The 24,428-nt window shown below is 42.0% G+C and overlaps 1 protein-coding gene across 1 annotated transcript in view; it reads right to left on the bottom strand.

Annotated features, from left to right (window-relative positions):
• The window catches only part of LOC115139560 (glutamate receptor ionotropic, kainate 2), a 203,997-nt gene that overhangs the window by 156,894 nt on the left and 22,675 nt on the right, over window positions 1–24,428 (bottom strand). The window contains 1 exon segment of the mRNA XM_029677090.2: window positions 6,299–6,466. Within this exon segment, the coding sequence (XP_029532950.2) occupies window positions 6,299–6,466 (168 nt within the window).

Here is a 24,428-nt window from a genome sequence, read left to right as displayed (position 1 = left end):
CGACCTTGCCAAGGCTTTCGACTCTGTCAATCACCATATTCTTATCGGCAGACTCAGTAGCCTCGGCTTTTCGGATGACTGCCTTGCCTGGTTCACCAATTACTTTGCAAACAGAGTTCAGTGTGTCAAATCGGAGGGCATGTTGTCCGGTCCTCTGGCAGTCTCTATGGGGGTGCCACAGGGTTCAATTCTCGGGCCGACTCTTTTCTCTGTGTATATCAATGATGTTGCTCTTGCTGCGGGCGATTCCCTGATCCACCTCTACGCAGACGACACCATTCTATACACTTTCGGCCCGTCATTGGACACTGTGCTATCTAACCTCCAATCGAGCTTCAATGCCATACAACACTCCTTCCGTGGCCTCCAACTGCTCTTAAATGCTAGTAAAACCAAATGCATGCTTTTCAACCGATCGCTGCCTGCACCCGCTTGCCCGACTAGCATCACCACACTGGATGGTTCCGACCTTAAATATGTGGACACCTATAAGTACCTAGGTGTCTGGCTAGACTGAAAACTCTCCTTCCAGACCCATATCAAACATCTCCAATCGAAAATCAAATCAAGAGTCGGCTTTCTATTCCGCAACAAAGCCTCCTTCACTCACGCTGCCAAGCTTACCCTAGTAAAACTGACTATCCTACTGATCCTCAACTTCGGCGATGTCATCTACAAAATGGCTTCCAACACTCTTCTCAGCAAACTGGATGCAGTTTATCACAGTGCCATCCGTTTTGTCACTAAAGCACCTTATACTACCCACCACTGCGACTTGTATGCTCTAGTCGGCTGGCCCTCGCTACATATTCGTCGCCAGACCCACTGGCTCCAGGTCATCTACAAGGCCATGCTAGGCAAAGCTCCGCCTTATCTCAGCTCACTGGTCATGATGGCAACACCCATCCGTAGCACGCGCTCCAGCAGGTGTATCTCATTGAGCATCCCCAAAGCCAACACCTCATTCGGCCGCCTTTCGTTCCAGTACTCTGCTGCCTGTGACTGGAACGATTTGCAAAAATCGCTGAAGTTGGAGACTTTTATCTCCCTCACCAACTTCAAACATCAGCTATTTGAGCAGCTAACCGATCGCTGCAGCTGTACATAATCTATTGGTAAATAGCCCACCCATTTTCACCTACCTCATCCCCACAGTTTTTATTTATTTACCTTTCTGCTCTTTTGCACACAAATATCTCTACCTGTACATGATCATCTGATCATTTATCACTCCAGTGTTAATCTGCAATATTGTAATTATTTGCCTACCCCCTCATGCCTTTTGCACACATTGTATATAGACTCCCCTTTTTTTCTCTACTGTGTTATTGACTTGTTAATTGTTTACTCCATGTGTAACTCTGTGTTGTCTGTTCACTCTGCTATGCTTTATCTTGGCCAGGTCGCAGTTGCAAATGAGAACCTGTTCTCAACTAGCCTACCTGGTTAAATAAAGGTGTAATAAAAAAATAAAATAAAAATTTGTAAACTATATTTTCAGAGCAGCTTCCCCATTACTGCTGGTAGGAGTGTGACGGATTTCCTCCTCTTCGTCTGAGGAGGAGTAAGGATCGGACCAAAGCGCAGCTTGTTAAGTGTTCATGATGATTTTAATTAAAGAAAGCACTGAACACTGAATCAAACCAATAAACGATACCGTGAATTCACAAACCCGGAGCAGTACCATGTGGCCCAAACACCCCACAAACCAAAAGTGAAACCCAGGCTACCTAAGTATGATTCTCAATCAGGGACAACTAACGACACCTGCCTCTGATTGAGAACCATACTAGGCCGAACACAAAAACCAACATAGAAAAACAAACATAGACTGCCCACCCCAACTCACACCCTGACCATACTAAAACAAAGAATAAAATAACAGAACTATGGTCAGAACGTGACAAGGAGTAAGTACATAGCATCTTGATTTACCTAACTAGACTATAAAGCTTACTATAATATAAACGTTCTCAGCCTGGACTTGATACTTTTTTTGTTGCCATTTGTCACTTATTTATTACAACATTTCTAATCAAATACTATAACCATATTTCTTGTATATAACTTCACTGAGCACATCAGATGCAATCAGTTTGTAGGTAGCATCAGCAAAATATTTCTCAACAGCTAAACAGTCATTCTCAATAAATGTCTCTTCCCACATTTCACTCCTGCAAAAAAACAGTCACCCTTATTTTTTGTCACAATCTTCCACAAACAAATAAACAAACATAAATAACTACTCCCAGAGATACTCAGAATTAACAATTCTAACAGATTTAGCTGTCCTACTATCACAACCTCTATCATTTAGACCACCCTCTTTGCAATTATTCATGATAACCTTTTTTCATGGTAGATGAATAATCATTCATTAATAAACACGTGAGCCTTACTCAATCTATCATAATTCATGTGAAGTCTTCCAATCACAACTTTGATCCCTACCGCCATATGCTCCCACCACACCAGACTAAACTGTAACAGATCCACTGCAGGACTGAACGGTTCCGTTACAGCACCATCCCAGCCATGGTTTGCATGCTGAACAGTTGACAATCAACATCATTTTTGCCTATATCTGTTGTTTATTCTATTTTAATACGATCAATTGTACTCACAATTCAGCATTTGGCTGCCATTTCTCCTACAATGTTCTGTTGAAAAAACTGAAAAAGAAACTCTCCCTCTCTCTCTCTCTCTCCCCCCTCCACACACACATTCAATCCCCCCCTCTCTCTCTCTCGCTTTCTCTCTCCCTCTCTCTCTCTCTCTCCCCCTCAACACACACATTCAACCCCCTCTCTCCCCCTCCACACACACATTAAATCCCCCTCTCTCCCCTCCACACACACATTCAATCTCTCTCTTCTCTCTCTCTCTCTCTCCCCCTCCACACACACATTCAATCCCCCCTCTCTCTCTCCCCCTCCACACACACATTCAATCCCCCTCTCTCTCTCTCTCTCTCTCTCTCTCAATTGAATTCAATTCGCTTTATTGGCATGACGTAACAATGTCCATATTGCCAAAGCTTATTTTGGATATTTACAATATAAAAAAAAAAAATTAAAAATGAGAATCTAAATTGTCAACGGGACAACAGTAACAACAATAACCAAGTGTCAAAAATAACCATACATTCAACAATAACAATAAGCATACAGTAGAGTACATGTGCAGGTTGATTGGTCTGTCAGACACTGTCCCTCAACTGGTGGAACAAACTCCCTCACGACGCCAGGACAGCGGAGTCAATCACCACCTTCCGGAGACACCTGAAACCCCACCTCTTTAAGGAATACCTAGGATAGGATAAAGTAATCCCTCTCACCCCCCCTCCCCCTGAAAAGATTTAGATGCACTACTGTTCCACTGGAGGTCATAAGGTGAATGCACCAATTTGTAAGTCGCTCTGGATAAGAGCGTCTGCTAAATGACTTAAATGTAAATGTTAAATGTTATGGCAGGCAGCAATGTAGTGCACTGCCAACCCACAGCTCTCTGCGTCCTCCCCCAACAGGACGGGTAGCCTATCCTCATCAGAGAGGTCTTAGCCACGGTGTACTGCCGATTTAGGGCCATATACCACTGCATGATGCTTTGTGTTTGTGTTTCCCAATAAGCAATATAGTTTTGTTTTGACTGTGTTGTAATTTGGTTTATCCTGATTGATTGGATGTTCTGGTCCTGAGGCTTCAGTACGTTAGTAGAACAGGTTTGTGAACTCAGCCCCAGGACCAGCTGGATGAGGGGACTCTTTTCTTTGCTCAGCTCTTGGCATTGCAGGGCTTGGTAATGATATGAGAGGGGGTCACTGTATTTGAGATGTTTCCAAAACTTAATTGCTATTTTTTGAGTTTTTATTATTAGTGGATATTGGCCTAATTCTGCCCTACATGCATTGTTTGTAGTTTTCCTCTGGACATGTAGGAGAATCTTACAGAACTCTGCATGCACGGTTTCAATGGGGTGTTTGTCCCATTTGATGAAATCTTGTTTTGCAAGTGGACCCCACACCTCGCTGCCATAAAGTGCAGTTGGTTCAATGAAATATTCAATTTGTTTTAGCCAAATTTTAATAGGTAGAATGCCCAGCGTGCTTTCTCTCTCAGCTCATTCACTGCCTCATTAAGGTGTCCAGTTGAGCTTATTTTTAAACCTAAGTAATTGTAGTGTGTACAGTACTCTATATATTTTGTACCAATGGCAGTACTGCTCTAGCAGGTCCAGGCTCTACTGTAGGCCATGTGCTGTGGGTGACAGCAGGCATAAGTCATCTGCGAAGAGTAGGCATTTAACTTATGAATTGTGGAGACTAACACCAGGGGCTGAGGATTTTTTTAGAATAGTGGCCAATTCATTACTGTAAATATTGAAGAGTGCAGGGCTCAGATTGCAACCCTGGCAAAGGCCCCGCCCCCGATAAAGCAAGCGTATATTTTGGTATTATTTTGGTGGACATGTCTATCAGGGTGTGTAGGGTGTAAATATGATCAGTTGTGCAATGTTTTGGTATAAATCCAATTTGGCTTTTCCTCAGACATTGTGCTTATTATGGAAGTTTAGAACTCTTATATTTACAATACCACAGAAAACCTTCCCCAGGTTACTGTTCACACAAATTCCTCTGTAATTGTTAGGGTCAAATTTGTCTCCGTTCTTAAAGATCGGGGTTATGAGTCCTTGATTCCAGATGTCAGGGAAATAACCTACACTCAGGATCAAATTAAACAGTTTTAATATAGCCATTTCAAATTTTGCACTAGTGAGTTTGAGCATCTCATTTAGGATGCCATCAGGTCCACATGCCTTTTTAAATTTGAGAGCCTGAAGTTTCTTATAGAGCTCTTGGTCAGTAATTGAAGAGTCCAGTGGATTTTGATTGTCCTTTATAGCTTTTTCTAATCCATTCAACTTCTCATGAATTTGGCGTTGTTCTGCGTTTGTGTCAATTTGAACAGTGTTGTAGAGGGTTTTAAAATGGGTTGTCCATATGTCACCATTTTGTATCGCTAATTCCTCTTGTTTAGATTTTTAAAAGTTTTTTCCAATTTTGCCAGAAGTGTGTGTTTAATGGACTCCTCAATTAGTGTCAGCTGCTTGCTGTTGTACTGTGCTTTTTTGGTTCTGAGTGTACGTTTATCGAGTTTTAAAGTCTCACAGTAATGAAGGCGTAATTCACCATTATTTGGGTCTCTGTGCTTTTGGTTGGATAGTGTTCTAAGTTTATTCCTTATCATTTTAAAATCTGCACCAAACCAGTTGTCATCTGTGGTCTTTTTTGTTTTGTTTTTTTATCAATTTCAATTGTGCTTCTTTTGCCGTTTGCCTGAATATATAGTTGATGTTTTGTACTGCCAGATTGATGCCTTCTTTACTGAGTGAATGTGGTATCCAGAAAGTTATCTAAGAGTGTTTGGATATTTGGGTTCCAGGTTGCTTTCTGCTATTCTTCTGTGCTGTTTTGGGCCCATCTGTATGACTTTCTGATGTTGTACAGCTTATTGGGCTGTGAATGTGTGGTTGTTTCCATGTCTGTTCTTTTGAGGAACAACGTAATTTGGCTGTGATCAGACAGAGGTGTTAGTGGCTTGACAGTGAATGAGCTGAGAGAGAAAGGGTCAATGTCTGTGATCATATAGTCTACTGTACTGTGACCAAGAGGTGAGCAGTAGGTGAATCTCCCCAAAGAGTCCCCCTGTAACCTACCATTGACAAAGTACAGACCCAGGCTTCTACAGAGCTGCAAAAGATCCCTTCCGTTTTTGTTGACGGTGCTGTCACTGTTGTTTCTATGGGGGAGATTAAGACAGTTAGAGACACTATGGCCTGTAATAAAGCTGTCACTGTTGTTTCTATGGGGGAGATTAAGACAGTTAGAGACACTATGGCCTGTAATAAAGCTGTCCCCTCGTGTGCTCGTTAGATCTCTGTTCCTGTGCACGCATTTGCGTCTCTCTCTCTCTCTCTCTCTCTCTCTCTCTCTCTCTCTCTCTCAGTCCTGGATTCTGTGCGCACTTTAGTTATGGAATTGTCCCAAAAATTCAAACCCCGCCCATCTGACACTCCAGGCAGGCTCAAACAACCGCTCAGCATTTATTTTAAGCCAAGGGTGTATTCACTAGCAACCAAACAGAAGCAAACGGCTATAACAGGGAGGGACTAACCTGAAAATGTCCAATAAGAAAAGCTTGTTTTCTTTGATAATAGTTTCCCGATGCAAAATATTTTGCTACGGTGTGCACTAATGAACACACCCCAGGTCTGCTTCCTTTCCTCCTCAGCCAATCACCTTTTCTGGAGGCCTCAAAGCTGTCAAAGATGTTTATTCTCTGGATGTCATATGTGAGTGTGGTGTTGGGCAGCAGGGTGCGGTTCCTGTTGATTGTGTTCAAGGCAAATTTAAAGGCGAGTTCTTCTGCTCCCGACGGGCCGCTTTCGATGGATTCAAATATTCCTCCTGAAGGATAAAAGAACAGGCGAAAGAACAACAAGGTTAAATCTCAATTTCCTCCTCCCATAATTACAATGGATTCTCCTCCAACACAACATATGTGACATTGAAGTGTGGGCAGATGATGGATATTGCGAAGGCTATTATAGCTATGCATATTATTTTCTCAGCTCCCTTCATGTCCTTTCCTATTAAACAACGGTGTCATAATCGACATGCGTTAGTTGATATGAGCAGTGGAAAGAGAGCTAGCTTTATTATGGTGTTTTGGACTGTCAACTGAGAAGAGCTGCATTTGCATTCACTTACTGGTCTGTGTAATTAACAACGATTAGAGGGGACGGGAGGTGAGTTAAGGAGTCATGACTCCCTCTCTCTCCCTTCTAGTTCAGACACCTTATCAGGGAGGTTCAGTTTGTAGACCGTGGACGTTAACGGTTAGCACTACCACAAAGCCCAAGGATCCTTCCACCCACACCGTCCAAACCTCTCAGTGAAGTGCAGTTACCATGGTGATTGGATCTCTCTCTCTCTCTCTCTCTCTCTCTCTCTCTCTCTCTCTCTCTCTCTCTCTCTCTCTCTCTCTGTAGTGAACTAAGCCCCTTTGAATTTTTTAATTACTTACAATCTCCATGATTGGAAAATGCTGTCCAGAATCATGAACCGAATTGACAGCGACTAATGTATAGTATTGAAAGGACTCTAAAATCGATTACAGATAAGGTTATTATGTAGTAGTAGTTTAACATCCAAATACCTCAATAAATAATCCATAGACCTCCTAATAATCCCAATAACATACATGTATTAGATGACAGTACCATCAACGAAAAACTTTTATGTAAACTCCCCTCAAAATTCAAAGTCCACCATTCAACAAAGCCTACCACTGAGAATGGACTTTGACTACATCTGACTAGATCTGTTCTGCACCACCCAAAAGCTTTGCTCGAGACTTCAAATTGAATGACTAAATGGGGAGGATGAATGAAACTCAAAGAAACATTTTCAGATGCATCATTCCAGAGTTCAGGAGTCCAAAGTTTCTTCCCCATAGCTATGTTTCCTGGGCGAGCTGACAGTTTGACTTGATCCAAGCTGAACGAGTTTCACTGAGCATTAAAGCTGGTTTATTGATTCAATTATAGCAGAGGAGAGAGATAGTGAGTGAGAGGAAGAATGAGAGAGGGAGTGAGGGAGAGAGCAAATGAAAGAGGACCAAAGCCCGCTGTCCCAGACCCTCTGCAAAGGGAGAAAGGAGAGAGAGAGACAGAGAGAAAGTGTGATGAGAGAGAGAGTGAGAGACCAAAGGAAGAGAGCATAGGAAGATGGGAAGGGAAGGAGTGAGGAGGACATATAGAGGGAGAGAGGGAACAAAGAGAAGACCTCCTAGCAGTGGCAGGAGAAAAAGCAATGACCGAGAGAAGAAGAAACAGGCTCTACCAGCTAAAGGCTTCATCAATAATTGTCATCACCATGCACAATTCTTCTGTGGTTTGAACATCACAATAGTCATGCCTAATTTACAAATGCTTAACCGACACATCAGACTGCAAGCTATTGCATCACTGAGAGAGGTGATCTCAGAAAGCTACAGTAATTAACGAGAACAGAGTCCTGCATGGAGTTACAACACCATGCTATGCCCCTTCAAATTGAGTTGACCTGCTCAGTGAGTCCCAAAATGAGTGCTTCCTGCACTGTACTATAGTTCATGCCAGGGAAAAAGCTATGCATAGAGGGGAAAAGCAATTGATACAGTCTCTTTAACAGAGACTTGGAGAGGGCGTTATAATTACGGTTGCAAAGGGTCGGAAACTTTCGGGTAAATTTCCGGAATTGTTCCGGAAAATTTCAATGGGAAGTTTTAAGCCCTGGAATTTGGGGAATTTAGCGTATTCCTCAAAATAGTTAGCATATAACGGTTAACTTTAAAAATATATATTTTGGTTAAACTATCCCCAATTCTATGGAATTGCAACCCTCTGCATGCACAGTGCATTCTTCCATCACATGTGCAGATGATTCTCAAGATCTGGTACAATAATGAGATGCTATTGAGCCCGCACTACTACATGGTCTGAGCCAAGGACTACATGCTTTCTGGTTTTGATTACAATACTGGGTGGGGGGAATATATTTTATATGACACACGTGATTTGTTGTTAACTAGTAAATAGTTAGATCAGAAGCCCCGTCGAGGGGGAAACACTCTTATAAAAAAAGGTGTTATGTGGAACCTGAAAGGCTTATTCTGCTGTCCCCATGAGAGAATCTATGGGGAGAAACCTTTTTGTTTCCAGGTAGAACCCGTTCCATGTAAAAGGTTTTTTTCTACTCCCTCTCATGCTACAAAGACTAAGGATGCATGAATTAATTACCATGATAGTTATTTTGGCTGTGGTTTAAAGGAATCTACTTCCATGAAAGGAATTTGATAGAGCACCATTTCTAAATCCAGGCAGTTCCTAGAATTATATATGTTTATGTTTCACAGAATGGTGTATGATTCAAACAGCACGGACAGAACTGGTGTGAAATACTAATTGAAGCAGAAAAGATTGAATGTAAAAATGGACTTCTGGTTCAAAACCACAAATTCTCTACGAAGTTCATTCGCTGAAGGAGGGCCGTTACGAGTGGCATGGAGGGATGGTCTGTCTCAGAGACTAATGAGTAAGTTGTACAGATGTGAGACAGCCGTGTGTCGAGCGCCATGGCAACAGCCGAGAAACCCTGTAGCTAGGATTGGTAGGCTGGTGGAGGTACACCCAGGTACACCCAGTCACTCAGCTACAGCTCCAAGTCTCTGCAAAGTCAATGAATAGCCTTCTCCTGTAGGTGTTTGTTTTATCCAGGTGGGAAAGGGCAGTGTGTAGGGTAATAGAGATTGCATCGTCGGTGGATTTTTTGGTGCGGTATGCAAATTGGAGTGGGTCTACGGTTTCTGGGATAATGGTGTTGATGTGAGCCATGATCAGCCTTTCAAAGCACTTCATGGCTACGGATGTGAGTGCTATGGGTCGGTAGTCATTTAGGCAGTTTACCTTGGTGTTCTTGGGCACAGGGACTACGGTGGTCTGGTTGAAACATGTTGGTATTACAGACTCGGTCAGGAACAGGTTGAAAATATCAATAAAGATACTTGCCAGTTGGTCAGCACATGCTCTGAGTACAAGTCCTGGTAATGCGTCTGGCCCTGCGACCTTGTGAATGTTATGGGCGGCAGGTAGTCTAGTGGTTAGAGCATTGGACTAGTAACCCGAAGGTTGCAAGATCGAATCCCCAAGCTGACAAGGTAAAAATCTGTCGTTCTGCCCCTGAACAAGGCAGTTAATCCACTGTTGCTAGGTTGTCATTGAAAATAAGAATTTGTTCTTAACTGACTTGCCTAGTTAAAAAAAAAAACGTTGACCTGTTTGAAGGTCTTACTTTAGTCGGCTACGGAGAGTGCGATCACACAGTCATCTGGAACAGCTGATGCTCTCATGCATGCTTCAGTGTTGCTTGCATAGAAGTGATTTATCTCATCTGGTAGGCTTGTGTCGTAGTTAACTGCTCATTAGAACCTGCTGAGTGATCATGTTTAATATGCATATGCAGGCACTGAAATGAAGTCACTCCACAACATTTTGGTATAGAAGTCAGTGCACCGAATACAACAGGAGTAGAACGTGAAAATGTACAGTGCATTAAGAGAAGTGTGTTAATATAGTCAAGCTTAAATCGTTTGCTGTCTTTCAGTGAAATAATCCTGCCAATTCTTGTCAAAAATGGAGTGGCACTATGCAAGGTAGAGTGTGCTAAAATGTTTAGCCTTTTAGAATGTAATGATTAAAATTATATGTACAGGGAGTACCTGGTCCAAGATCATCACCCTTATTCCAAGACTCTTTTTGTAGACGGACCAAATGAAAGACTAATGGAGAAATGGTTAACCCTCCCTAGTGGCTAACTCCATTTAAATAGTGCTGTGTCACAAAGCTCGTTCCTCGCAATCTTACAGTGTGTCAGAATATTTCACCCTGTCAGGAAGAAAACTACAATATCCGTCACAAATTAGGCCAGTGTGTGTGGCAGGGGAATGTATCGCTATCTCCCTCCCTCAGACTCATTCCCTTCACCCCCCCCTCTCTCTCTCCATCGCTCTCTCGTTCAAGACTCTTATCAAAATGGGTCATTATCATACTCTGGTCCATTGTTAAGATTACATAAAGTGACTGTAAAAGTAGACTTTTGCTCTCATCGCAGAGTCGGAGCCAAAGGTCAACCATTAACTCGGGAGGAAGCTTGTTTAATGTTCACATCTGGGCTTCGGACGAATCAACGGCCAGCAGCAAGGGAAGAGATTACTGTAGTGTAGTCTCCATCTTGACTAGAGTGATAATTATCAGATAAGGTGAACAGTAATGGTGATGGGGATGACTAAAATCTGAGGGCTCTGGTTTTGCAGTCCAAAATGTTGGATTTTAATGGCGATTAGGATCTATGACCCAACAGTTAATTGCAGATAATCAATTCCAGGGGGGCATTTTCACACGTATAGTTGACACTTAGGAGGAATTAAAAATGGTTAATGTGGACTTAATCCTAAATTGAGATCATTTAAACTTTCATGTATTCATGAAACATGTCTTTAACGTATATATCAAATCAAATTGTATTAGTCACATGCGCCAAATTCAACAGGAGTAGAACGTACAGTGAAATGCTTACTTACGAGTGCCTAACCAACAATGCAGTTAAAAAACAATAAGAATAAGCATAAGAATAAGAATAAGAAATAAAAGTAAAAAGTAATTAAAAAGCAGCAGTAAAATAACAATAGTGAGACTATATACAGGGGGTACAGGGTCAATGTGCGGGGGCACCGGTTAGTCAAGGTAATTGAAGTAATATGCACATGTAGGTAGAGTTATTAAAGTGACTATGCATAGATGATAACAACAGAGAGTAGCAGCGGTGTAAAAGGGGGGAATGTAAATAGTCTGGGTAGCCATTTGATTAGATGTTCAGGAGTCTTATGGCGTGGAGGTAGAAGCTGTTTAGAAGCCTCTTGGACCTAGACGTGGCGCTCCGGTACCGCTTGCCGTGCGGTAGCAGAGAGACCAGTCTATGACTACGGTGGCTGGAGTATTTGACAATTTTTAGGAGCTTCCTCTGACATCACCTGGTAAGGAGGTTCTGGTTGGCAGGAAGCTTTACCCCAGTGATGTACTGGGCCATACGCCCTACCCTCTGTAGTGCCTTGCCGTCGGAGGCTGATCAGTTGCAATACTAGGCAGTGATGCAATCAGTCATGTTCTTGATGGTGCAGCTGTAGAAACTTTTGAGGATCTGAGGACCCATGCCAAATATTCTCAGTGTCCTGGGGGGGGGGATTAGATTTTGTCGTGCCCTCTTCATGACTGTCTTGGTGTGCTTGTTTGTTGGTGTTAGTTTGTTGGTGATGTGGGTCCTCTCAACCTGTTCCACTACAGCCCCGTCGATGAGAATGGGGGAGTGCTCGGTCCTCTTTTTCCTGTAGTCCACAATCATCTCCTTTGTTTTGATCACGTTGATGGAGAGGTTGTTATCCTGGCACCACACAGCTAGGTCTCTGACCTCCTCCCTATTGGCTGTCTCATCGTTGTCGGTGATCAGGCCTACCACTGTTGTGTCATCGGCAAACTTAATAATGGTGCTGGAGTTGTGCCTGGCCGTGCAGTCATGAGTGAAAAGGGAGTACAGCAGGGGACTGAGCACGTACACCTGAGGGGCCCCTGTGTTGAGGATCAGCGTGGCAGATGTGTTGTTACCTACTCTTACCACCTGGGGACGGCCCGTCAGGAAGTCCAGGATCCAGTTGTAGAGGGAGGTGTTAAGTCCCAGGGTCCTTAGCTTAGTGATGATCTTTGAGGGCACTATGGTGTTGAATGCTGAGCTGTAATCAATTAATAGCATTCTCACATACAGTAGGTGTTCCTTTTGTCCAGGTGGGAAAGGGAAGTGTGGAGTGAAATAGAGATTGCATCATCTGTGGATCTGTTAGGGAGTAATACAAATTGGAGTGGTTCTAGGGATTCTGGGATAATGGTGCTGATGTGAGCCATGACCAGCTTTTCAAAGAACTTCATGGCTAAAGACGTGGGTGCTATGGGTTGGTAGTCTTTTAGGGACGTTACCATAGTGTTCTTGGGCACAGGGACAATGGTGGTCTGCTTAAAACTTGTTGGTATTACAGACTCGGACAGGGAGAGGTTGAAAATGTCAATGAAGACACTTTCCAGTTGGTGAGGGCATGCTCACAGTACCCATCCTGGTAATCCGTCTGGCCCTGCGGCCTTGTGAATGTTGACCTGTTTAAAGGTCTTACTCACATCGGCTGAGGAGAGCATGATCACGCTGTCTTCCAGAACAGCTGGTGCTCTCATGCATGTTTTAGTGTTATTTACCTCGAAGCGAGCATAGAAGTAGTTTAACTCATCTGGTAGGCTCGTGTCACTGGGCAGCTCTCGGCTTTGCTTCCCTTTGTAGTCTGTAATGGTTTGCAAGCCCTGCCACATCCAAGGGGCGTCAGAGCCGGTGTAGTCCTGTTTTGACGCTTGCCTGTTTGATGGTCCGTCGGAGGGCAGAGCGGGATTTCTTATAAGCTTCCCGGTTAGAGTCCCACTCCTTGAGAGTGGCAGCTCTAGCATTTACCTCCGTGTGGATGTTGCCTGTAATCCATGGTCTGTGGTTGGGGTATTTAGGCACGGTCACTGTGGGGACGACATCATCGATGCACTTATTGATTAAGCCAATGACTGATGTGGTGTGCTCCTCAATGCCACCGGAGGAATCCCGGAGCATATTCCAATCTGTGCTAGCAAAACAGTCCTGTTGCTTTGCATCTATTTCATCTGACCACTTTTTTTTTGATCGAGTCGCTGGTGCTTCCTGCTTTAATCTTTGCTTGTTAGCAGGAATCAGGAGGATAGAATTATGGTCAGATTTGCCAAATGGAGGGCAAGAGAGAGCTTGTATGCATCTCTGTGTGCGGAGTAAAGGTGGTCCAGTTTTCCCTCTGATAGAAATTTGGTAAGCACTATTTAAGTTTCCCTGCATTAAAGTCCACGGCCGCTAGGAGCGCCCTTCTGGGTGAGTGTTTTCCTGTTTTCCTGTATGGTGGAATACAGCTCGTTGAGTGCGGTTTTACTGCCAGCATCAGTCTGTGTTGGTATGTAGACAGCTACGAAAAGTACAGATGAAACCTCTCTAAGTAGATAGTGTGGTCTGCAGCTTATCGTTAGATACTCTTCCTCAGTCGAGTAAAACCTCAAAACTCCTTTAGATATTGTGCACCAGCTGTTATTTACATAAATACATAGTCCACCGTCCATTGTCTTACCAGACGCCGCCATTCTATCCTGCCGATACAGCGTATTACCAGCCAGCTGTATGCTGATAATGTCGTTGTTCATCCATGACTCCGTGAAGCATAAGATAATACAGTTTTGAATGTCCCATTGGTAGTTTATTCTTTCGCGTAGGTCATCAATTTTATTTTCCAAAGATTGCAGGTTTGCTAGCAGAATGTTGTTCATCTCAAACTATGTTCATAACCATGTTACTCTCAAATTAAGATTCAGTCCAACAGGACAAAGAAAGGAGAACAATCCCATTTTTGAGTGGAGGGGGAGAGGGGACAAAGAGAAGCTGAGCTGAGAGAGAATAAGGAGGACAGATAGACAAAGACGAGAGGGGTACACAAACAGACAGACAGACAGACAGACAGACAGACAGACAGACAGACAGACAGACAGACAGACAGACAGACAGACAGACACTAGCTAGATTTCCATCAAATGGGCGACCCATTTTCATGTAAATATTCGAAAATGTGTTTCCATCAAATTGACTTGTTGCATATAAAAGGCTGTGCGTGATGGCGTAGTGCACATAAAAATATTACCGATTAATAAAAAACAAGTTCAATGGGTTTCCGTTGCATTTTCAACTCAACTGATGTTTTTTTCACCAAAAATGTTGCATTATATAGCAAGTGTGCCCACTCTGTTATTGGCCCATGCCCTCTATCCAACAGCTCGTAGATACAGTGCGGGTATAGCTTACATTATGAGATTATTATGGACAGAAAAACTAGATAATTTTTATTTGTCAAATGGCAGCCAAGCATTGATGATCATGTCTCCTGAATAAGACCATCAATATTTATTGGAAAGGAGCATCAAGATCATCACCTTGCACTTTCACCACCCTGTGAAGTTAATTTGATGTTATTTCATCTATAGCCTAATAAACTGCATGCTTTCCCGATGAGGCACTGTGTGAGGAACACACTCCACGTTATATGAAAATAAAAGTGTTTCCACAGATATTTCTTGCATCATTTATTTTATAGAGAGAAAAAGATCCCACCTTGTCAAGCTTATTTTTCTTTTGTCAACATATGAAAAGTTCTGTTTCCATCAACCTTTAATCGTTTTTATCCGACATGAACTCTACTTGCAGAAAAAGGTTTGATGGAAACCTGGTTAGAGAAGGAGAATAAGAGAGAGAGAGGAGGAACGAAAGAAAAAGTGAGAGAATAAGACAACCTTTCCCTTAATACTCAGGGTTATAGAGGAACTGATGAAGGTTCCTCTCCCTGGCTTTCACAGTCCGTTTCCATACAGAGCATTAGATATTAGACGATGATGGCAGTTTGCTAACATGAGGAAAAGAGCTGGGTGCCTAGCCTGTACAGAAGCATGCAGACACCACTGACCAGAAGGAGAGAAGGGGGGATTGAGCGTGTGCGGGAGAGAGAAAATGAGAGCGAGAGAGTGAAATAAAAGAGAGAGAACAAGGAGAGAGAGGAAAAGAGCGAGAAAGAGACAGAAATGGCCAAGAGTGAGGAAGAGTCAGAATAAAAGCAAGACAAAGAGTAGGAGACAAACAGAAAGAGTGTGTTTGTGTGAGAGAGAGAGCTGGAAAGGAAAAGAGCAAAGAGAGAGAGAACAAATGGGAAGAGAGGTCAGTGGAGGCAGACAAAAGGCAGTCAATTAAAGGGGAGAAATGGATGGCCTAATAGCCCTGAGAGAACACCTGCATAAACCTCTCCCGCTCTCCTCTCCTCTGTCTCCCTTCTTTCCAGGGGAAGAACATTTCAGATTTTGGCCCTGTTCACCCCTCTCACATCAGAACACTGTTGTACACAACAACTAACTGTACTCTGAAACTCAATACTGTCCGAATGTGTGTGTGTGCTTGTTTGCATGTGTGGGCGTGCTTGTGTGTTCATGCATCTCTCTCTCTGTATGTGTGTGTGTGTGCGTGCGTGCGTGCGTGTGTGTGTGTGTGTGTGTCAAAACAACAAGTGTCGATACTGATACTGTTTGACTGGTGCTGTAGGGTACAGTACCAGTCAAACGTTTGGACACACCTACTCAAGGGTTTTTCTTTATTTTAACTATTTTCTACATTGTAGAACAATAGTGGAGACATCGAAACTATGAAATAACACATATGGAATCATGTAGTAACCAAAAAATCATTAAACAAATCAAAATACATTTTAGATTTTAGATTCTTCAAAGTAGCCACCCTTTGCCTTGATGACAGCTTTGAACGCTCTTGGCATTCTCTCAACCAGCTTCACGAGTGTGATAGAAAAATTATGTATTTACCTGATTTGTTTGATATTAATAGTTAACAATTATATACTTCACTAATAGTAAGACATTTCTGTTCTGTTAAGTGCTGGGTTTCTGTAAAGGGATGGTTTCCACTCTGCTTCCTGCAGTTAGTCTGGGTGGTTGGTCAAGGAAAATGGGTTTTGTTAGAGATAGCTTGAACTGACAAAGACTTTGTGATAAAAACCCAAAGCCGGCATTCACAGACAAGATGTGGTCTGTGTGACCCGAGATAGAGATAGCCTGGAAGAGTTTAGAACAATCCCTCATTGTCTTATCTTCCTGGCATCTAACATCCCGTGCAGATAACCAGGAGATGGACCACGGTGACTTATGGGAGGGGTGGAACCAGCCCGGACTAAATATTTTTATGTCCTATATAAGATCTCTGTTTTTTCATTATCAGTTAAGCTCTCGGCAACACACATTTCCGAGCGTGGGGTCAACGGTTCCATTATTGCAATAATTAATCAATATTAATTAAAGATGATTGTTTGAAGAAATGACAAAGTCTCTCTCACTTTTTTTAGAATATTCCACTACATTGGAATGCATTTCAATTAATAGGTGTGCCTTGTTCATTTGTGGAATTTCTTTCCTTCTTAATGCGTTTTAGCCAATCAGTTGTGTTTTGTCAAGGTAATTGGTGGTATACAGAATATAGCCCTATTTGGTAAAGTACCAAGTCCATATTATGGCAAGAACAGCTCAAATAAGCAAAGAGAAAGAACATTCCATCATTAATTTAAGACATGAATTTCAGTCAATCCAGATAATTCGAACAACCTTGAAAGTTTCTGTAAGTGCTACGCACAATGAAACTTGCTCTCATGAGGACCGTCAAAGGAAAGGAAGACCCAGAGTTACCTCTGCTACAGAGGATAAGTTCCGTAGAGTAACCAGCCTCAGAAATTCCAGCCCAAATAAATGCTTCACAGTGTTCAAGTAACAGACACAACTCAACATCAACTGTTCAGAGGAGACTTCAGAATTTCTGCAAAGAAGCCACTACTAAAGGCCAGCCAATAATAAGAAGTGACTTGCTTAGGCCAAGAAACACAAGGAATGGACATTAGACCAGTGGAAATCTGTCCTGTGGTCTGATGAGTCCAAATTTGAGATTTTTGGTTACAACTGCCTTGTCTTTGTGAGACATAGAGTAGGGAACGGATGATCTCCTCATGTGTGGTTCCCACCGTGAAGCATGGAGGAGGAGGTGTGATGGTGTGGGGGTGCTTTTCTGGTGACACTGTCTGCAGAGATATGCCATCCCATCTAGTTTGAGCTTTGTGGGACTATCATTTGTTTTTCAATAGGACAATGACCCAACACACCTCCAGGCTGTGCAATGGCTATTAGACCAAGAAGGAAAGTGATGGAGTGCTGCATCAGATGATCTGGCCTCCAGAATTACCCAAACTCGACCCAATTGAGATGGTTTGGGATGAGTTGGACCGCAGAGTGTAGGAAAATCCGCCAAAAAGTGCTCAGCATAAATAAATTGGAACTCCTTCAAGACTGGTTGAAAAGCATTCCAGGTGAAGCTGGTTGAGAGAATTCCAAGAGTGTGCTGTCAAGAAAGCAAAGGGTGGCTACTTTGAATAATCTAAAACATTTTAAATACTTTTTTGGCTACTACATGACTCCATATGTGTTATTTCATAGTTTCGAGGTCTTCCCTATTATTCTACAATGTAGAAAATAGTAAAAATAAAGAGTAGGAATGAGTAGGTGTGTCCAAACATTTGACTGATACTGTATGAGAGGACAGGCTAGTTTGTAAGGTTTACGAGGTTAGCATGAATTCCCATAAACTGTTTACCAGGTTTAATGTTTGATTTGTTACATTAAAATATTTCAGTAATGACTCGAAGAAATTATGGCAATCATCATTTTTTATTGCTAGTAAGAAACTGTTAACCATTGGCTACTAGCTGAAAACTGCTAGCTAACTAGCAAGCTCAAAAACAGTCAACAACTTCTACAGACCCTTAGAAATCGGCGGATCACCCTCCACTGGTGAAAGTGAGAATTGCCGAAAATGCAGTCAGGGGAGAATAATTATTCTGTCAAGGAAAGTTTTTATTTACTTAAAGAGGCATACTAAGACAAAAGAAACATGAGACAGTGTTCAAGTTATAACACATTAGTGCAGGAAAATAAGAAAATAATTAAAACACTGGTAGTGAATGCTGTAATTAAACAATTATCTATGCAATTGAGCAAAATGTGTGCATTAAAGGAAACAGACACCTGCCTGAAGTAGAAGCCCGTCTCTAATAAGTGCGTGTTGTGTTCAGGGATTTGATCAATTAAATGCCTGTACTATTAATTGAAGTTTGACGGTAAAATACTGGAGTGGAAAGGTATTCTCTGTTACATTAGCCAAACTAAAACCCGACCAGAGAGATATACAACATTTAAGTGACTATTTGCCAAATGACACACTCCCCATAATAGAAATATTTAATGCTAGAGTGGCTTGCCAAACAACAAACAGAACAAAGATATCCAATCCTTGCGTGCCTATGTATTCATTGTTACATTAGCTAAATAACACACTTTCCAACCTAGATACATATAAGAATAGTGTGCCTATGCCATGATCCAACATACAGTGGGGCAAAAAAGTATTTAGTCAGCCACCAATTGTGCAAGTTCTCCAACTTAAAAAGATGAGAGAGGCCTGTAATTTTCATCATAGGTACACTTCAAATATGACAGACAAAATGAGAAAAAAAATTCCAGAAAATCACATTGTAGGATTTTTATGAATTTATTTGCAAATTATGGTGGAAAATAAGTATTTGGTCAATAACAAAAGTTTATCTCAATACTTTGTTATATACCCTTTGTTGGCAATGACAGAGGTCAAATGTTTTCTGTAAGTCTTCACAAGGTTTTCACACACTGTTGCTGGTATTTTGGCCCATTCCTCCACGCAGATCTCCACTAGAGCAGTGATGTTTTTCAACTCCCTCCAAAGATTTTCTATGGGGTTGAGATCTGGAGACTGGCTAGGCCACTCCAGGACCTTGAAATGCTTCTTACGAAGCCACTCCTTTGTTGCCCGGGCGGTGTGTTTGGGATCATTGTCATGCTGAAAGACCCAGCCTCGTTTCATCTTCAATGCCCTTGCTGATGGAAGGAGGTTTTCACTCAAAATCTCACGATACATGGCCCCATTCATTCTTTCCTTTACACGGATCAGTCGTCCTGGTCCCTTTGCAGAAAAACAGCCCCAAAGCATGATGTTTCCACCCCCATGCTTCACAATAGATATGGTGTTCTTTGGATGCATCTCAGCATTCTTTGTCCTACAAACACGACGAGTTGAGTTTTTACCAAAAACGTATATTTTGGTTTCATCTGACCATATGACATTCTCCCAATCTTCTTCTGGATCATCCAAATGCTCTCTAGCAAACTTCAGACGGGCCTGGACATGTACTGGCTTAAGCAGGGGGACAAGTCTGGCACTGCAGGATTTGAGTCCCTGGCGGCATAGTGTGTTACTGATGGTAGGCTTTGTTACTTTGGTCCCAGCTCTCTGCAGGTCATTCACTAGGTCCCGCCGTGTGGTTCTGAGATTTTTGCTCACCGTTCTTGTGATCATTTTGCCCCCACAGGGTGAGCTCTTGCGTGGAGCCCCAGATCGAGGGAGATTATCAGTGGTCTTGTATGTCTCCATTTCCTAATAATTGCTCCCACAGTTGATTTCTTCAAACCAAGCTGCTTACCTATTGCAGATTCAGTCTTCCCAGCCTGGTGTAGGTCTACAATTTCGTTTCTGGTGTCCTTTGACAGCTCTTTGGTCTTGGCCATAGTGGAGTTTGGAGTGTGACTGTTTGAGGTTGTGGACAGGTGTCTTTTATACTGATAACAAGTTCAAACAGGTGCCATTAATACGGGTAACGAGTGGAGGACAGAGGAAACTCTTAAAGAAGAACTTACAGGTCTGTGAGAGCCAGAAATCTTGCTTGTTTGTAGGTGACCAAATACTTGTTTTCCACCATAATTTGCAAATAAATTCATTAAAAAGCCTACAATGTGATTTGTCTGGATTTTTTCCCCTCATTTTATCTGTCATAGTTGAAGTGTACCTATGATGAAAATTACAGGCCTCTCGCATCTTTTTAAGTGGGAGAACATGCACAATTGGTGGCTGACTAAATACTTTTTTGCCCCACTGTAACTCTAGAAGTCTTCTATTTTTTCAGTGGTCGATTTATTTCTAGCGTGCTCCTTGCCCCTTCCTCTCAGAATCTGTTCCCATGACAAAGAGACACATAATACTAATTTCAAGAACAGGCTAAAGATATGAAGTAGTAGGTCAGAAGCTGAACATGAAAGAGAAGAGAAAGAAAAATTATTATTCCAAGACCAGTCACCCAATGAAATTTAGCATAGCTTTCAAGGATCGTGGACAATTACACTGCTTGTTGATAGATTTCAGTGAAAGGACACATTTTGAAGTGAGCCTCCTCAATATGTCTTTCTAGTGAATACATGTTTTCCTGTGGCTTTGGGACACAAAGATAACATTCATAATGTACAGTATATCATTGGCACTGTCAATGAAAGTGAATGTTCTGCCTTTCACTCTCTCTTCCCTTGCTAATTTAGACCACTAATCCTGGGGGTAAGTCACCATTCTAACCCTGGTTTAAGGAGGGATCAAGTGTCTGCGTCACAAATGGGACCCTATTCAACCAGATGAGGGGAGTTCCTTGCTAATTAATGACCTTAATTCATCAATCAAGTACAAGGGAAGACAAAAAACCAGCTGACACTCAGCCCTTCGTGGAATGAGTTTGACTAGTGCCTTACATAGTACATTACTTTTTACCGAAGCCTTATGGGTTCCCTATAGGGAATAGGGCGCCATTTGGGACACAACCAACATGGGGCCTCTGTAACCAGGCAGTAGGAGAGGACATGCTTTACACACACACAATAATAACAAAGCAACAAACAACATCATAGCCAACCTCCAATTAGTGTCATTATCAATTAAGGTGACAGGCTATCTTCTCTGATTTAAATGTTTCCCCTTAAACCACTCGAATGTTGCTTTAGCAGTATGCTTAGATTCATTGTCCTGCTGGAAGGTGAACCTCTGTCCCAGTCTTAAATCTCTGGAAGACTGAAACAGGTTTCCCTCAAGAAGTTCCCTGTATTTAGTACCATTCATCATTCCTTCAATTCTGACCAGTTTTCCAGTTCCTGTCGATGAAAAACATCCCCAAGGGGCCTCCCAGGTGGCGCAGTGGTTAAGGGCGCTGTACTGCAGCGCCAGCTGTGCCACCAGAGACTCTGGGTTTACGTGGGGATAGGGTTCTCGGGGTGATGAGAGGTGTTTGGATTGCTCGAGACATTACTTTTTTCTTGATGGCGAAAAAGCTCCATTTTATTCTCATCGGACATAGCACCTTTGGGGAGTCTGCCACATGCCTTTTGGTGAAGACCAAATGTGTTTAATTATTATTTTTTTTAAGCAATGCTTTTCTTCTGGCCACTCTTCTGTAAAGTCTAGCTCTATAGAGTGTACGGCTTAAAGTGGTCCTTTGGACAGATACGCCAATCTCTGCTATGGAGCTTTGTAGCTCCTTCAGGGTTATCTTTGGTGTCTTTGCTGCCTCTCTGATTATTACCCTCCTTGCCTGGTCTGTGAGTTTTGGTGGGCGGGCCACTCTTGGCTGGTTTGTTGTGGTGCCATACTCTTTTCATTTTTTAATAATGGATTTAATGGTGCTCTGTGGGATGTTCAAAGTTTCATATATGTTTTTATAACCCAACCCTGATCTGTACTTCTTCACAACTTTGTCCCTGACCTGTTTGGAGAGCTCCTTGGTCTTCATGGTACCGCTTGCTTGGTGGTGCTCCTTGCTTAGTGGTCTTGCAGACTCTGGGGCCTTTCAGAAAAGGTGTATATATACTGAGATCATGTGACAGATCATGTGACACTTATTTGGCACACAGGTGGACTTTATTTAACTAATAATGTGACTTCTGAGGGTATTTGGTTGCACCAGATCTTATTTAGGGGCTTCATAGCAAAGGGGGTGAATACATATGCACGCACCACTTTTTTGTTTTGGATTTTTTTGAAACAGTTTTTTTTTAAAATTTCACTTCACCAATTTTGACTATTTTGTGTATGTCCATTACATAAAATTGAAATAAAAATCCATTTAACTTCTTATGGCTGATATCCCGCTAACGGGATCGATATGACAACAGCCAGTGAAAGTGCAGGGCGCCAAACTCAAACAACAGAAATCTCATAATTAAAATTCCTACAAACATACAATATTTTCACACCATTTTAAAGATACACTTCTTGTTAATCCCACCACAGTGTCCGATTCCAAATAGGTTTTACGGCGAAAGCACCACAAACAATTATGTTAGGTCAGAGCCAAGTCACAGAAGAACACAGCCATTTTTCCAGCCAAAGAGAGGAGTCACAAAAATCTGAAATAGAGATAGAATTAATCACTAACCTTTCATGAACTTCATCAGATGACTCTCCTTGGACTTCATGTTACACAATACACATATGTTTTGTTCGATAAAGTTCATATTTCTATAAAAAAAATCTCAGTATACATTATGTTATGTTCAGTAGTTCCAAAAACATCCAGTGATTTTGCAGAGAGCCAATCAATTTACAGAAATACTCATCATAAATGTTGATGAAAATACAAGTGTTAAACATGGACATTTAGATGCACTTCTCCTTAATGCAACCGCTGTGTCAGATTTTAAAAAAGCTTTATGGAAAAAGCAAACCATGCAATAATCTGAGTATGGCGCTCAGAGACCAAAACAGCCAAACAGATATCCGGCATATTGTGCAGTCAATAGAAGTCAGCAATAACATTATAAATATTTACTTACCTTTGATGATCTTCATCAGAATGCACTCCCAGGAATCCCAGTTCCACAATAAATGTTTGTTTTGTTTGATAATGTCCATCATTTATGTCCAAATACCTCCTTTTATTTGCGCGTTCAGTTCACAAATCAAAATTCATGACGCGCGTTCACTAGGAGCAGACGAAAAGTCAAAAAGTTCCGCTACAGTCCGTAGAAATATGTTAAACGAAGTATAGAATCAATCACATGGTAAGCGGACATGCAACGAACCTCTACCTAGGCACTACTGTACTACAAGCATCACATGCAGCATGCGGTTGCACGCCGACACACAACCTGCCTCTACCATCCGTTATATTGGTCAAAGTGCAATCACTGGAGAATATACTGGATAATCTCCATTCGAGACTACCTACCAACGGGACATTAAAAATATTAATATTTTACGTTTCACTGTGGCTGAACAACGACACGGATAATATACAGTTGGCTGGGTTTTCCGTGCATCGGCACAACAGAACAGCTACGTCTGGTAAGACGGTGTGGGGGTGTGTCTATTTGGCAATAACAGCTGGTGCGTGATGTCTAATAAAAGGAAGTCTCGAGGTATTGCTCGCAAGATGCAAAGTACCTCATGATAAGCTGTAGACCACACTATCAACCAAAAGAGAGTTTAATCTATATATTTTTTAAGTCGTCTATTTCCGACCACAAACTGATGCTGGCACTAAGACCGCAATCAACGAGCTGTATAAGGCCATGATCAAACAAGAAAAATGCTCATCCAGAAGCGGCACTCCTAGTGGCCGGGGACTTTAATGCAGGCAAACTTAAATCTGTTGTAGCTAATTTCCACCAGCATGTCACATGTTCAACCAGAGGGAAAAACCTCTAAACAACCTTTACTCCACACACACAGACGCAAACAAAGCTCTCCCTCACCCTCCGTTTGGCAAATCTGACCATAATTATATCCTCGTTATTATTATTTTATTGTGTTACTTTTTATTAAAAAAAAATCTTAATTTATTTAGGAAATATTTGCTATTTCTTGAACAGCCATGTTTGCTAAGGGCTTGTAATTAATAATTTAACGCTACAGCTGTTCGGCGCATGTTACAAATAACATTTGATTTGATTTGTAATGCGCGAGACACTCTCCTCTCCCCCATATACTCAAGAGAAAAATGCGTTCTGATCATAAAAATGCAAAGGTTGCCTGTAAACCTAGAAAGAGCACATTTTACATTGTCACCTTCCTTTAAAACATCCTATTTTTGGGTCCGATAAAACCATGATTTTGGTCAAACTGTATTATCCTCATGATAAATATGAGAATAATAAAAGTGTCTCCCCTGTTCCTGTGCCCTCGATGGGGCCTGCTGTTGTAATGAGCAAGACACTCTCCTCTCCCCCCATGTACTCAAGAG

This window comes from Oncorhynchus nerka, linkage group LG13 (genome assembly GCF_034236695.1).
Source record: "Oncorhynchus nerka isolate Pitt River linkage group LG13, Oner_Uvic_2.0, whole genome shotgun sequence".
NCBI lineage: Eukaryota > Metazoa > Chordata > Actinopteri > Salmoniformes > Salmonidae > Oncorhynchus > Oncorhynchus nerka.
Note: the sequence above shows the minus strand (reverse complement) of the source record. Positions and strands in the feature narration are given on the sequence as shown.